At 43.4% G+C, this 16,786-nt stretch overlaps 1 protein-coding gene across 1 annotated transcript; it reads left to right on the top strand.

The window, feature by feature from the left end:
* Positions 1-36: 36 nt before the first annotated feature.
* RNASEL (ribonuclease L) lies at positions 37-11,551 on the top strand. The gene is made up of 7 exons (XM_084865710.1): positions 37-173; positions 2,305-3,952; positions 5,612-5,697; positions 6,871-7,076; positions 7,592-7,751; positions 9,992-10,131; positions 11,263-11,551. The coding sequence occupies exons 2-7, from the start codon at positions 2,479-2,481 to the stop codon at positions 11,441-11,443; spliced, it is 2,247 nt and encodes a 748-aa protein (XP_084721836.1). The 5' UTR covers positions 37-173; positions 2,305-2,478; the 3' UTR covers positions 11,444-11,551.
* Positions 11,552-16,786: the final 5,235 nt, after the last annotated feature.

Raw genomic sequence — 16,786 nt, 5'->3', positions numbered from 1 at the left:
GGAGTGGGTGTGTGCCAGTTTACCCTCCCTTAGCTCCCTGGTCACTCCTTGCTTGGCCCCGCCCCCCTGGCTCAGTGACTGTGACTAGAAGGAATTTTTTTTTTCTGCTGGCAACAGTATTTGAAGAGTAGGTGCTGACTGGAAGTAACAGAGGAGGCTACAGAGTTGAGAAGGTAAGATGAGCAGAAGGGGGAGAGCTGGAAAAGACTGAGACGTTCTTTTCTTTGAAGGGTTCTCTGGGGACTGGAAGTGAAAGGGTGTGGGACTTTGGGAGAGAAAGGAGAGGCAGAGGCACCCCAGGGTCCTTGAGCCCTGAGCCTTCCTGAGAATGCCAAGATTCTGCCACAATCCACACATTATTTATTCAAGTCGGCTCTGTTCGCCAAGCACTTCCGGTCATAGGGGGAAAATGAAACTGAAAGCAGAACGATCCCTTACCCTGCTTTTGTTGGGATGATCTATCCTCCACTCTGATTATTTCACTCAGGGTTTCCTTCCTTCTCTGCTCCTTTCCTGAGACTGGCCCCTCTCAGCTCTAACAGACACATTTGGATCAACGGTTTCATTGCTGGGTGATGGTACTTAGGCAGCACCATTGATTTAGACCTGAGAGGGTGGAGATTTTGAGACAGTGGTGAGATAGCTGAAATATGGTAGCTGTGTGAATTTGGGAGCAGATGCAGCAAATATTCAGATAACACTCTGGTGCAGTCTGATGCTTAAATTGGGTCTAACTTGCTCTGTTCTGATTGAGGGCAGTTGGACTAAACTGACACTCCCAGGTCCCATTTGTGTAGTATGTTTCTGCACATGGGTAGGGAGAATAGGATTCGTTGGCATTTTTTAAAATAAAGAGGCATAATTAGCTCCACCATTTACTGAATGCCTAATATTCGCCACACACCCCTGCGTTAATACACTTTATACAGTTGACCATGCTTATTGTTGTTCCTCAATTTTCTGAGACTCAATAAGATAAGGTTCCACAATTAGGACAAAATAGTCTGAAGTTACACAACCAGGGGCTGAAACTTAGATCTTGCTGAGGTTGGGTATCTGTGCTTTACCACTCTAAACTCCTTGGAATAGGAGCATGCAGTGCACAGAGAAGGTGTGCACGGAGCCAGTGAACACACCGAGAGTGACCAACCTTCCTGTGATATAAGAAATGCAAAAAGCTACCTGTTGTTGTTTTTTTAAATAAGAGTTCTGCTTTTTAAAATTTTTTAAGGAGGCTATCTACTTGTAGTCAGAGTGTGCTTAAATGACATTGAAAGGAATTTATTAATATAGGTTGAGAATCCTAAACAGATTCATATCCTTTCATTAGTCATTCAATTCTTTGAAATCTGTCATAAGAACTCTTATTATAAGATCTAGCATAAGAAAACAAGCTAAAGTAACACAAATTTGCTGCAACATGATTTAGAATTATTTGAAAATTCTCCTTTAAAACATCTTGTTTAAAAACTTATTTAAAAAATTGCTTAACACTAGAGAAATGAAACCGAGTGATAGTATATTACACAGTCATTTAAAATGTTTTGAAAGACTTTGAAATAACATAGAAAATTATTTATAATGTGCATTAAATGAAAGGAAAGATACAAAGTTACTTTATACAACATGATCCCAACTATATTTTAAATCTATAGAAATATTCTAAAATATTGCCATTGTCTATTTCTGGGTAATGGGATTATAGAGTGATATTTTTCATTTTTTGACTTTATATATGTAATAGTGGCACAAAATTCGTGCATGGGCCCAGCCTGCACCCTCTCCAATCTGGGACCCCTTGGGGGATGTCTGACTGCTGGTTTAGGCCCGGTCCCTGTGGATATCCCTCTCGTAATCCAGGACCGCTGGCTCCTAATGGCTCACCTGCCTGTCTGCTCGATCACCTCTAACCATTCTGCCAGATGGGCTGCTCATCCCCAACTCTCCCTCCTTGCTGGCCTTCTTGCCCCCAAGTGCCCCCCCTGCCTGCCTGCTTGCCCCCAACTGCTCCCCCCCTACCAGTCTGATCACCCCAACTTCCCTCCCCTCCTAACTAATTGCCCCTAACTGCCTCTGCCTCAGCCCCACCACCATGGCTTTGTCCGGAAGGACGTCCGGAAGGTCTCCCGGTCTCATTAGATTACCCTTTTATTAGTATAGATATTTATGATATTATGTAATACAACATTCTATAATAAAAAAGTAGGGTGTATTTTAAAAAAGTTGCTAGTAAAATTCATTTTTTTTCTAATTCAAATGTTTTCTGACTATTGTAAAGTTACAAAATACCTCTTTTGTCTCCAGGTGTAATGTCAGAAGACTCTCAGGGTATTGTCCTTCCTCATACTGCTCATCTGTGGTCCGATAATCCTTATTTATCGTGACAGGAGTTTCTAGAGCCCCATGTTTCTTTGATCAAGTCCCAAGGAGATAAGTTTTCATTTTCTCCAAGGCATAACATTGTAACCAGTGGTATTTATGACCATGGAGACCATGGAGAACCAGGACAGACCCTCCCCCTCTGGCAATAGGGGGACTTCAGGGGACAACAATCGTTTGTTGATAAAAGCCGTTAAAGAAGATGACATGGAGCAGGTCAAGCAATTGCTGGAAGGAGGGGCTGATGTCAATTTCCAGGAAGAGGAAGGGGGCTGGTCTCCTCTGCATAATGCAGTACAAATGAACAACGAGGACATGGTGGATCTTCTGCTTCACTCCGGTGCTAACCCTGGTCTGAGGAAGAGGAATGGGGCTACTCCCTTCATTGTCGCTGGGATTGTGGGAAATGTGAGGCTGCTCGAACTTTTCCTCTCAAAAGGTGCAGATATCAATGAGCGGGATCTTAATGGCTTCACAGCTTTCATGGAAGCCGCTGTGTATGGCAAGGTCGAAGCCTTAAGATTCCTGTATGAGAAGGGAGCAGAAGTAAATTTGGGTCGAAAGACAATGGAGGACCAAGAGAAGCTTAAGAAAGGGGGGGCCACAGCTCTCATGGATGCTGCTAAGAATGGACGGGAAGATGCCGTGAGGATCCTTCTCGAAGAGATGGGGGCAGATGCCAAAGCTCGTGACAACATGGGCAGGAATGCTTTGATCCGCGCTCTTGTGAACACTAATGACAGTAACATGGAGGCCATCATCCGACTTCTGTTGCACCATGGGGCCGATGTCAATGTGAGGGGAGAAAAAGGGAAGACGCCCCTGATCCTGGCAGTGGAAAAGAAGCGCTTGAATTTGGTACGGATGTTTCTGGAACAGAAACATATAGAGATTGACGACACAGACAGCGAGGGCAAAACAGCACTGCTGTGGGCTGTCGAACTCAATCTGGAGGCTATTGCCAAGTTGCTGTGCGACAAAGGAGCCAGCACGGATTGTGGGAACCTCATTAGGTTAGCGAGGCTCAAGTACAACAGTCCCCTTGTAAAGCTTCTTCTCCGGCATGGAGCCAGAGAAGATTATCACCCTCCTGCCGAAGACTGGGAGCCTCAGAGCTCACGCTGGGGGCAGGCCCTGAAACATCTCCACAGGATATACCGCCCTATGATCGGCAGACTCAAGATCTTCAGGGATGAAGAATATAAAATCGCTGACAGTTCAGAAGGAGGCATCTACCTGGGGTTCTATGACGAGCAAGAGGTAGCTGTGAAGCGATTCTCTGAAGACAGCAGTCGTGGGCAACAGGAACTCTCCTGTCTGCAGAGCATCCGCGGGAACAGTAACTTGGTGACATTCTACGGGCATGAGATCCACAAGGGCTGTCTGTATGTGTGCACCTCCCTCTGCGAGCAGACACTGGAGACGCATTTGGCCGAGCGCAGAGGGGAGGCTGTGGAAAACGAGGAAGATGAGTTTAGCCGAAACGTCCTCTCCTCTATATTTAAGGCCGTGGAGGGTATCCTGTCATGTGGATACACTCACCAGGATCTACAGCCACAAAACATCTTAATAGGTGAGTCCCCGGTCGTCTCTTAGAAATTGTGGGGTCCTTGTTGACAAAAGGAAAGCATTTTCATGGCAGATGGGAAAGGACTGGAGTAAATGTGGATTGTTCAGTTTGAGGGTTAATGCAACAAAGTCATAAGTACAGTGCAGTCTCTCCTGCTCCCAGTTGTAACCCTTCCTCCGCATGGAGGTCATGGCTGCTAATGGAATACCAGCCTCTGGCAAATACAGATATGAAGGTATGTCTTGCTTGGAGCTAGCTCCAGAAGTTTGGATTCCAGAACAGTCTTCAGGTCAGAGGATCATGCAGGTGTATTCCTTCAGACAAGGTGGCAGTTACTGTGAACCTTAATGGCAAAACAGGTCAAAACTGGGGATGCCAAGACAAGATGCAATACGATGAAACGGATTCCAAGCAAGCACTCCAGTGGCTTAAACACATGAAGGGAATTTACCCGTTCTTATAACTGAAAAACAATCTAAGGTTTATGATCTGCCCCCCCATCTACCCCTTCAACCTCCTCACAAGCCACTTTCTAACTTAATTCCTCCTCTCTGGGCCTTCTTTTTGTCATGGTGGAATTCTCCAGGTTCCTTTCTGTCTCAGGAATTCCTATCTGGAGTTCTCTCTTCTCCACACTGCTCACCTACTCAGACTCTACTCATAAAGACGATTCCTCCCCACCCCAGCCACGTAACTCTTTCAGAACGTCCTGCCCTTTTGGCTAGCATTTTCAAATTGCAATGAATTTTATGTGTATCTGTAATTACTTGTCTCTTCACACCAAGACCCTACACTCCCTAGGCCGAGACTGTGTTCCCCTTTTCACGGGCCCTTTCCCTTCACTAAACACTTGTTGAATAATTTGATGGATTTCCACACAGGATGTCGAGGTTTACAATAAAAAGGGGCTCCAGAAGCACACAACTCCTCTGGCCATCATCTGTATGGGGTCGCCCAGCCTTCCTTCTCAGACTCCAGGAAGCAAAGGCAGGAGCCATCTCTTTGATGACAAATCACTGACTTGCCCCGCCCCCCCCCCCCCCCCCCCACTCCGCCCCTGTCATCTTGTTCCTGACCATTCTCATCCCTGCAACCCTCTTTCTGAGAACTCAGTGGCTTCCTTCAAGGAAGAAAGATTCTGAAGAGGGCAAGGAGGCAGTGACTCATCACAAGCACAGGGTGGATCCATGGTAACCGATGACAGTGTCATAGTGGGCGGTGGCTATCCGGCTAGATTTATTATGCTAGGTTACGGAGTAGTATGCTAAGATGGCCTTGGGTTTGGAGCCTTGTGGCTAGTTGTTCTTTAGCCATAGGAGGCAACCTTAACTCTGCCAATAGCTCCTTTACAAATCTCTGCTCGTTACCCCCAGGAACTGCATGAATACGGGGTGCTGGTTAAATGTCTCCTCATCCTTCCCCACCCCCTGGCTTGGAAAAAGTAAGATATAAGACTTGCTATTGGCAGATGCTTCATAGGTCAAACGACACAGGGCACATGCATGTTTTGAGGAACAAACAGCAATGCAGATCTAAGTTTTATTATTGCCTTCTTTAGAGATGATGCATTGCCCACTGGGTTACATATTCATTTAAGTGAATTACTCACAGCATGGAGAATGAGGATTTTCAATGCACCACTCTCTACAAACTATTCCTTAGATTCCAAGAATGCTGTTCGCGTGGCAGATTTTGATAAAAGCATCAAGAGGGCTGAAGAGCCAGAGCAAGTCATGACCGATCTAGAGGTAATTTCTGTAGGCAGCTAACTCTTCCATCTTTCTGCTTCCTTATTCATTCATTACCCTATATTCTATGGCCAATTAGAGGACATCTCTATTTTAATCAGGAAGGAAAGAACTTTCAATGCATTCCCTCATTGCTCACTGCTGTCACTCCCTTGCAGACAATGGCATTTCCCTAGGCTGATGTGGATTGGTTGTTGCTGTGGCTTCTTTCTGTGTCTTTTTTGGACCTCTTTCTTTCTCCACTAGGTACATAAATAAATAAATTGAGCATTCTCAAATCACTTCTAAGAGGTATCTCCAAAACAGCTCCAGAATTCCCGTAGGAGGTAATTTCTGCCTAAGGACCAAGTAAATACGGTGTCTTTTCCCACTCCATTCAAACTCCAAAGAAAACACCCGGGTGGGATCCCCAGCTCAAAAGAGACTAAGTTTGGCTAAAAAGAAGAAGATCTTGAAATAACTGGTTCTTCTATGTAGAGACAGAGCCTGGCCTCTGAAGACCAAAGCTCCCCATTGATTCCAATCGGGTCAGGGCAGATCTCTCCTGGAGTCTCCAGGGTGTTGAACTTTCACCCCAATGGGCCAGGGCTCTTCATCCCTTTGACCTTGGTAGTTCAATGGCTCCAGATTTCAGCTCCTTCCCTGATTGGTGTCTTGCCTGATGCAGGCATTCCGATGCTGGCCTCCTCCTTGGCTTTTCCTCCCTGTCATGGCCTAACCCCTGGGCCCATCACTATATTCTGCTGGACATAGCCTGGCTCCTTTACCTGCTGCCTGACATAACCCTAACCCAAAGTCCCAGTTCCCAGCTCCTGGCATCCCCTCTCCCCCCTGCCCGGTTTAAAACCTTATCTCTTTCTCATGTTTATCTAACCTCTATCCATACTTTGATAGGTCCAGCTCAAATTCCTGTTTTTCCAGGTAGTCTGTATTGGCAACTCTGGCCCAGGATTAGCTTTTCCTCCTTATAAACCTGAACTGTGAGGACTACATACGTCCTGGAAGAGTTCTCTCTGCATAAACCTGTATCTTCTCTTCCTAACCAGTCTGCGGACTCCTTGAGATTCCTCCCATTTTCCATTTGCCCCTAGCCTGTACCCCACCACTCCAAAGTTACCCAACTAGAGTGATCATGCATAAGCAACTTTGGCTCGATTGCTGGTTTTGGTGCAGGCCCTTGGAAGGCTGGTCCTATATGTGGTAAGGAAGGGAGACATCCCTTTTGAGACCCTGAAGACTCAAAGCAATGAAGACGTGATTACATTGTCTCCAAGTGAAGAAATTCAGCACCTCATTGAGCAGCTGTTCTCTCCTGGGGAAAATGTAGAGAACCTTCTGAGTGACCTGCAGGGTCATCCTTTCTTCTGGAGTTGGGAGAGGTGAGTAAAACTTAAGTGTATGTCACAGGCCCCTGCATGGAGACAGTGAGTGTATTAGCCAGGGCTCTCTGGAGAAACAGAACCCATAGGAAATATATATAACACTGGAGAGGACAATCTGCTTTACTGAGCCCACTGATTTAAACGCCAATCTTATCTGGAAGCACCCTCACAAACACAGCCAGAATACTGTTTAGTCTGGGCACCCTGTGTCTAGTCAAGTTAACCATCACAGTGAGGTGGTGTGGGTGGGAGTCAGGCTGAGAATCAGCAGATCCACCTGGGCATTTCCAGGCTGTGTGTCCTTGGAGTGGTGACCTAACCTCTCTGGGTTCTGTTTCTCTCTTCTGAAGAATAGGGAGAGAGAAACAGAGAGAGATACCTGTATCTCATATCATGCAGAATTTTTAAAGACATAGTTTTATTACTTCTATTAAAAACCAAACTCTAACAGTCTTGTCTTTCTGGAAAGAGTGGGAAGGATGGAGTGACCATGATAATTCTGTCATCCTCAGACGCTATAGAACCCTTAGGGATGTGGGAAATGAATCCGACATCAAAAGTAAAAAAAAAATCAAAAAGCCAAAAGAACAGAACCAAGACCTCAGTATCCTCCAACTACTGCAACCGGGACTGTTAGAACCTTCCAGAAGTTTTGCTAAGTGGACCTCTAAGGTATGAACAATTCCTACGGTCTGGGATTATTTAAGGGATAAGAAGCTGTGTAATGTTTTATCATAGTTTTTCATTTTGATATACTGTTGGACTGGCCCAACCAAGAAGTGAAAGAAAGGATTTCCCTTTTCTTCCTCCCCATCCAAGTCCTCTCTACCTTTTGGGTCTCTGCTCGGCCCAGTGCCGCCCGGCCCAGTGCCGCCCCCCCCCCCCCCCCCGCCTTTTTTTTTTTTTTTTTTTTTTTTTTAGAGGACAAGCCCTCCTAACAGACTCCCATCTAAGCTCTTCTTTACGATAGTCTTGTCCCAGCCATGAGCCTTTGCCTTTTCTGTGGCTCTTTCCCGTAAGACTTACTTTCTGAGAAGAGCCTGGCTAATGACTCTATTACCGTGGTAACAAGAGCAGCTGACTAGATAGGGCTGAATCCAGAGGAAGTGCGCCATCTTGCGGCCTTTAAGGGCCTCTGCTGCCTGTGAACAGCCCAGCTTTGAGGATCATCCACATCACACACCTACATTCTGCTGGAGAAAGACTATGAAGAAGAGATGATCTTCCAAATTTCTCCTCTTCAAGAAAAGGTTCACCTAACTTGAAAAAAATGTAGTGGAACATCAAAATAAATCACCATCTTGATCTAGTCAGTACTATCAGAACTTGCATTATTTTTAATTAGCACACATCCAACAAGTACTAGGTGATGTGCTAGGCCCATATGAGGTCATAAGTATACAAAGGAGAGTATGGCATGGCCCAGGTAGGGTCAGGAGACTCAGAAATGATGGCTGTATGATACATGCTGGGTGCCCAGAGACAGGTGTAAAGCACTATGGGAGAATCCCTAACCTCTAGGTCTTTGACTGAGACCAGCAGCTTCCCCATCTTAGGCCAATCTAGGACTCAGCTTCTCCCACACGTCTTTGTTTCTGGGTCTCCTTTGGCTTTCCTTCCCTCACTTGACTCTAGATTTCACATCACATTCATAAATGTCAGCTTCAGCTAAGACTTAAACTCGTAGAAACAGAGAAATGAGAAACCAGAGTAGATGACAGTTATAGGTAATGACTATGTAGAGCTGACTACATGGCAGCTACAATTGTGAGGATTTCTGTGAGTTACCACAGTTAATCCTTATAACAACCTCTGAGGCAAATATCTCCATTTTGCAGGTGAGCAAACTGAGGCACAGACAATTTTTCCAAAGGCAGAGAGCCAGTAAGGGGTATGGCGGGATTTGAAGTTGGGCAGTTTGGTGGCGGAACCTGCACACTAAAGCCACTCAACTGCACAGCACTATGATGCCGTCAGGCCCACCCAGCCATGTAGTTGCTGGGGAAACTGAGGCTCCCACAATACGCAGGACTGGCAAGGCAGAGATTGGCAGAGTTGGGAAGAGAACCCTATTATTTTGTTCCCTAATTCATTAGTTGTTTCCCCTAAACTGCATTGACTTGCATTTAATTTTGATGAGCTTCAGGCCTTGTCTTTTAATTTCCATTTTAGACTTCGTATATTTTTTCCTGTTGATTTTGGTGGCTTGCCCATTTTCATGTCGTACAATCAGTTTTTGGCAGCTCAAGTCCAGAGCCAAGTTTCCTGATGTATATTCCTGCCTTCCTTCCCCACCTCACCACATACATGTGGTTCAGCATTTCCCACGTGTGCTCCACACAGAGTACATGTGGACAGTCTCAACAGGTCTTCTCTAGCCACTCACTCTTCCTAAGGGACCTATGGTCTCATGGTTGTTGCGTCTTGCTCCCTCATTCCAAACTCTTTCTAAATACGAAGCCCTCTACAAGGGTGCCAGCACAAAGAAGGAGGCATTACTATGACAGAAGCTGTCCTGGGACTCCTAGAGGCAAGGAGAAATATGGAACCCCCTTGGAACTATAATTCAAACAAACAAACAAACAAACAGAAATAACCATGATCATTTTGGAGGGCTGACCACAAGGATAAAAGTACAGTACGGTATAGTATCATGAGCACATCTCCTAACATAGTGGCCAAAGATTTTCTAAGCCGTGTGTTAATATATTTAATTTCTTATGAGAACAACTTGAAAACAGACAAATTTAGTTACCGAATCCCATATCCAAACACAACTATCATTACCACTGCTTTTTGAATAGTAGTGATTTTTGTCACATATTCAAATTTGTATGTCGCCAGGATTTATTTTGCATTGTTACCACATTTTTATGAAATGTGTGTTTTTTTTTGGTTTTGTTTTTGTTTAGATTGACGAAGACATACTTAAAGAAATGAATTCATTTTATGGGAAAAAAAACCGCTATATGATGTATTGGAACACTGTGGGTGATTTGCTAAGGTTCATCCGGCATTTGGGGGAGCACATTAGTGAAGAAAAGAATAAATGGTAAGTTATGGTTTCATTCCAGTAAGTCATATTTGAAATGAGAAGATCTAAAAATCCAGTTCTGAATTTATACCTGCTATTTGATGGGAAGGGCACAAATAATTTTGATGAAAGAAAAGTAACTCCTCGCCTGTGTTGGGAAAAGGGCCATTACATGTGCCTTACAATGAATGATGGAGGTGACCGGCAGGCTCCCATCTTCCTACTTTTTTTTTGTAAAAAAAATAAAATAAAATAAATTTAAAAAAATTTTTAAATTGATTTTCAGAGAGGAAAAGAGAGGGAGAAAGAGATAGAAACATTAATGATGAGAGAGAATCAATGATTGGTTGCCTCCTGCACGCCCCCTACTGGGGATTGAGCCTGCAACCCGGGCATGTGCCCTGACCAGTATTGAACCATGGATCCTTCAATCCACAGGCCGATACTCTATCCACTGAGCCAAACCGGTTAGGGCTCATCTTCCTTCTTAACTTCTGCTGAGTCCCATTGAACACAGCCTTAGACTCCCTTGTGGAACCACAGCGGACTGGGCAGCTGGATAAAGTGAATGTATCATTGTAAAAATGTAGGAAGTAGCCCTATGTTAGTTAAGTCAGCATTTGCTGCCAAAAATGTTAGCTGCAAACTCATTAAAAAACACAACCACCACCAACTTTCCATTTCTAGGGCTCTTCAGGATTTTGAAAATGTAGATAAGGAATTGTATTATGTCAACTTCATGGATGATAAAACTGAGGTTCACAAACATCACATTGCCCAAATTCACACAATTAGTGAAAAGTCAGGAGATGACTCTTGCTCTGTCAGATACCTTATTCCTTGCTCAGTCCTTATTCACTTTTCTAGAGAAACTAAAGGCCTGATGCATGAAATTCGTGTAAGGGGCTCAGGCCCCAGCCACCACAGCAGCTGCCTCTGCCCTGGTCCCTGCCTACCTTGGTGGCTGGCTGTCTCGGCTCTCATAGACCTGGCTTCGTCTGGAAGGTCATCAAGAAGGATATGTGGATTAATTAGCATATTACGCTTTTATTTTTATAGATCTTGGGAGCACAGTGAACTCCAGGCTGTGTGCTATAAAGGGGGAAGAATTGGGAGCATGCCTGCCAAAATATTTACATTTCATTTCAGGATGATGTCGAAAATTCAAGACCCTCCCCGGTATTTTCAGGAGAAATTCCCTGATCTGGTCATCTACGTCTATAAGAGACTACAGAACACAGAATATGCAAAGCATTTCCCCAAAATTCACAATGCACCCAGACCTCAGTGTGACGGGGGCAATGGTGGCCAGCAGGCTAGCCGGCTCTGAGTACGGACTGAGCCTTCTGAGGTCCTTATTAGCTGTGAGGTCCCGAGCAAATCACAGCTCTCTGGGCCTCTTAACCAACCTGGTTGCTTGTGAGGGACGAGTTGGATGGATAATGTCAGTTCCTGGCAATGTGTCAGGCAGTCCCTACATGTATGTGTGTGTGTGTGTGTGTGTGTGTGTGTGTGTGTATGCTCAAATTACCCTGGTGCTTTTTTGGGTGTAAAGATTAGAAGCAGTAGCCAGAGGGCATCCTGCTGAAATGCCTCTTGTCCATTGCACTGAAGGAGTGAGTGCCTAGACCTCTAATACTATATGCTTCACATCAACTATCTCATGTAATTATCCCAATGATCTTGCAGCGCTGGTTACTATCCCCATATGAGAACTGATTAACTTGAGACTCAAAGAGTTTGAACTACTTGTCCCAGATCATACAACTTGTAGAGAGCACTGAATAAATGGATGTGGTGTTGCTACCTCTCACTTAAGCATCTGATAACTTAATTACTAGCCCAGGGAACATTCTGATGATGAGACCTAAAAGAATTATATCAAAGGGGCTCCAGGTGGCTCACCCATTCATTCATTCATTCATTCACTCATTCAGCATAGTATAAGTCAAGGCACTGATATGTTTAAAAATTTCATTTTTTCTAGAACCACCTGCACTGGTTCTATGACCTTAAAGTTTTTATGGCCCTAAGGCAGTAGTACTAACCCGGGGGCAATTTTGCCTCTCTGGGGTCATTTGGTAGTGTGTGGAAACGTTTTTGGTTGTCAAAGCTGAGCGCCAGGGAATGTTACCGGCACCTAGACGACAGAGGTCAGGGATACTACCAAACATTCTACAATGGAGAACCGCCCCCCCCCCCCCCCCCCCCGAACAAAGAATTATCCAGCCTAAAATATCAGTGGGACTGAGGCTGAGAAACTCGGCCTTAAGGGGCTGGAATCCTTTCAAACTGGCTCAGGCCCCAGAACCATGGAGTGTGTGGGCTAGCTCACACAGGAGTGACTTGGGTTTGTTTTTTGCTTTTGGATCTGCAGTGAGCCAATTCCAGTGTCACCTCCTTAGAAGTCCTCTGAGCACCCTCACCGAATGCTCTACACCCCAGTCTGAGTGCTCCTTCTGGCTCCTTAGCACTCAGAGCCACATGGGAGCACACTTCACTGTGAACATGCTTCTTAGGACCAGTGATATATACTCAGGAATCTAAGCTCCTTAGGACCAGTGATATATACAGGGTGGGGAAAGTAGATTTACAGCTGTATGTGAAGCAGTTTATTCTTGTATTCTTATGTATTAATTACTGTATTCTTTGTGAAACAGCTTATTCTTGTATTGTCTATTAATTACATTCCTTGCCATACCAACAACTGTAAACCTACTTTTGCCCCACCCTGTGTGTGTGAGGTATGTGTGTGCATGTGTGTGTGTGTGTGTGCATGTGTGTGTGTGTGTGTGTGTATGTATATATATATATATATATATATATATATATATATATAAAATTTCTGCCTATCAAAGTGTCTGTCATAAGTTAATGTTCTATAAAAATTCATTCAGAAATGAATGAACCATCTTCATATATGAGCAACAACACTACTTTATATTTTTATGGTACTTTATCATTTCTAAATTACACCTGCCTATTTTATCTCATAGTTTTCAAAACAATCCTGGCAGGCCAGTGCGATCCTCTTTTTTCAGATGAGAAAATGAAGGTCAGAGACAAGGTGACTCAGCCTAATACACAGCTGGGAAGTGTCACTGTCTTGATTTGAACCGATTTCTGGCAGTAAGTCTGCCGTGCTTTCTACTTATCCTCCTCGTGGGCGTAAAAATGGAGCTTTGCAATGGAAGGAGCAGGGAGAAACAGGATCTTGGGAACTTCCTGACGAGGAGGCGGTCTCAAATGGGTGTCACCGGATGAAATTAAGATGTGCTGGAAGAAACACACTTAGGGCTTTTGTTTAAGGTTTTAGGAATAGCAAGATTGTGTTAGGTTTTAAAATTAAGCTTTGGTTTTCTGATTTGTAGTGAGTATGATGGATATGTCATTCATTTCTATCATTATGCCAAGCTGGCTTCCTCCTTTTTAAATCTTATTTAGATCTTTTTTTTATTAACGTTAAAGAACTGTTGGAATTTAGAATTACAAAGGTATTTAATAGAAGGCTTGAACTGACATGGAAAAGAGACAGCAATTCCGCACTGGTGTGTGGCCTCATCTCCTTGCCCACTTGAAGAAGACAGCTAGCTGCACTCCAGGGTTCTGAAGGCACCTGTCCACGGGATATTCTTTTTCTTGGTACTGCACTTCTGCCCACTTCTGCTCTGGATTGGAAGTCACCTGATCCACGCACAGCCTCATCCCCATGGTAACTGATTTGCATTCAGGAGGCCCAGGTAGGCACCAGTGACCCCAAAAGTAGCTTCCTTCCTACCCCTGGAGTTACAGTCCAGGCCTTCTTGGCTGACTGGCATTTCCCTAATGCCCTTTGGAGCAACATGGAGGACGAGTGGGAAATTTGTGAAGACTGCCCCCATGCAAAAAAATACCACCACATTGGTCTTTTATGAAATATGAACATATTTTCCAGGGCAGTTTATTTGCCACTGTCCTGAATCTATGTCCTCAATTTGCTTCTCTACTCTGGTGACACGAAGTGAGGAACTAGATCGTGGCCCTCCAAGGTGAAGTTCTACTAGCCCCCAAGTAAGAACAGCCCCCATCTTGCCTCTTCCCCCTAGTCAGGTGTGTAATGCCCACTCACAGATGCAATACAGATTCAGACATGTTCAGTGATTGGCCCAGTGTTACCCAGCCAATGACAAAGCCAGGGTCTTTCCACACTTTAGCTAAGATTCTTGTATATTATCGGATGAGAAGTAAATCAAAAGCAAAGCAAAACAAAACTTGTAGGGTTTGAGTTTTCTTTAAAATAAATGAGGTGGGTCAAAGGTAACCAGAATCAACATAAACTTGAACTTTAAGACATAAGCCAATTTTTGAATAAGAGTAATAAAACTTATTATAAGAAGATTAGTAGTAGTGTCTTGTTAAAAAATCTAGTTTTTATTATTTGATAAATACTATGGGAACACCAGAAATAAAATAAAAAAATAAAATAAAAAAACAGCCATACTCCCATTATGATAATAAACTTTAAAATTTCCCTATTTCATCTCAGATTTTGTTTGTATGCGTAGGAGAGTTTTGCATAATTGATACCCCAGTGTGTTATTTCATTCTGATGCTGTTTTTTAATTGATTATATTAAGAATATAATGTCATATTGATTAATTGTAATTTTTTAAGTGATTGTGTAATGCTCTATCAAGTTAAGATTTCAAAGATTGTTTATACATTTCTTTTTTGCTTGTATTGTTAGTTTGCTTTCTCAGTAATATAAACAACACTCCAAGGAGCTGCTTTAAGCATTTAACTTCATCCTCTAGTAAATAAAAAATTATAGATGGTACTTGAAATATGTGAGATTTGCATTTGTCTGTGTATTTAATTTTAGTTCATTGCTGGAAAATTAATTTTAGAGAAGAAAATAAATGCTACTGTGTAATCTCAACACTTAGAACAATTGCTGTTAAACTTCTGGTTTTTAAAGATGCATGTTCATAATTATTGGGAGTTGTATATATGTATGCTACTGAATACAGTAAATGGAAACTTAGAAAAACAACAAATTAAATCCAAAGTAAGCAGGAAAATATAATTAATAAGAATCAGAGCCAAAATCAATGAAATTGAAAACAGAAAGTTAATAGAGAAAATCAATGAAACAAAAAACTGGTTCTTTGAAAAGATCCATTAATATCACTAAGCCTCTAGCCAAGCTATTAAGAAAAACACAGAGAAAACACAAGTTATTAATGCCAGAAATGAAAGAGGGGACATCAATATAGATCCCATGGACATTAAAAGGATATTAAAGGAATACTAGGGACAGCTCTATGCCACAAATTTGATAACCCAGATGAAGTGGACCAATTTCTTGAAAGACACAATTTTCCAGTATTCACATAAGAGAAAACAGACTATCTAAATAGGCCTATATCTGCTAAAGAAATTCAATCGACAAGTAACAACTCTACAAAGCAGAAATCATCAGGCCCTGGTGAATTCAACAAAACATTAAGGAATGTGGTTTTCTTTTCTTACAATGTCTTTGTCTGGGTTTGGTGTTTGGGTAATGCTGGCCACATAGAATGAGTTAAGAACATGACCTCTGCTTTTCTGTCCTCTGAAAGAGATTGTTTGTGGGTAGAATTAACAGGGAACCCATCTGGGCCTGGTGAGCTCTGTTTCTGAAGGTTATTAATTATTGGGAAAACCAGAAAGAGAAGAAAGGAACCAAAAGAAATATTTGAACCAATAATGACTGAGAATTTCCCCAAATTAATGCTAGACACAAAACCACAGATCCAGGAAGCTTAGAGAACACCAAGAAGAATAACCGCCACATCATACTCACTCACACTGTGGAACATCAAAGATAAAGAAAAAAATCTTGAAAGAAGCCAGAGGGATGAAATGCCTCATCTATAGAGGAGTGCAGACAAGAATTACATTGAACTTCTCGGAAACCATGCAAGCAAGAAGCAAGAGACCTGACCTCTCTACACCTCCATTAGCTCGCCTGTAAATCACGTCTTGCAATTCCTCTCTTCTGTCGCATACTTAAGAGCTCAATGGGGGTCACAAACATTTGAAAGCATCTGTTAGGGGTCAGGGAGTACATGTAATGGCACAAGGAGGGAATCTTTTTATCTCCTAGTAATCTTAAATATATAACTCCTCCTACATACACATCAGGAATTAAATAGACTTGTGGATATCCTGGCCACTCAACCCCCATGAATCATGTATCTTGTGGGAGGAAATGCATTCAGAATTTCCCCAGGAATTAACTGTTCAACTACACCCCTACTGGTCTAGCACTTTCTTCACGCTCTGGGGAGTTTAGGGAAGAGGTGGGAAGAAGGGCAGCCACTAATGTCCCTGCTCCCAACTCTGGGCCTGGTCCCACGCCATGCACGTGGCCTATGTTATCTCGTTAGTCTCCAAACAACCCTGTGCGGTAGATCTTCTCATCTCCACTTCACACACAAGGGTGTTCGCACTCGGGGAGGTTATGTCATTTGCGGATGATCCTACAAAGTTACTAAGGATTAAAGATGGGATTGCACACCCATCTGCCTCGTGGGAAACTTGGCTCTGAAGGAAAGGCAGCAGGGCGTCCTGGCCTGGACTCTGTGGGTCAGGAGAGGGCCCCTGTGTCAATGTCTCTGAATGAGAATGACGGGCCCTTGGTCCTGATCCA

Source organism: Pipistrellus hanaki (genome assembly GCF_964339955.1).
Source record: "Pipistrellus hanaki genome assembly, chromosome: 18".
NCBI lineage: Eukaryota > Metazoa > Chordata > Mammalia > Chiroptera > Vespertilionidae > Pipistrellus > Pipistrellus hanaki.
The sequence above is the reverse complement of the archived record's forward strand: the minus strand, read 5'-3'. Positions and strand labels throughout refer to the sequence as shown.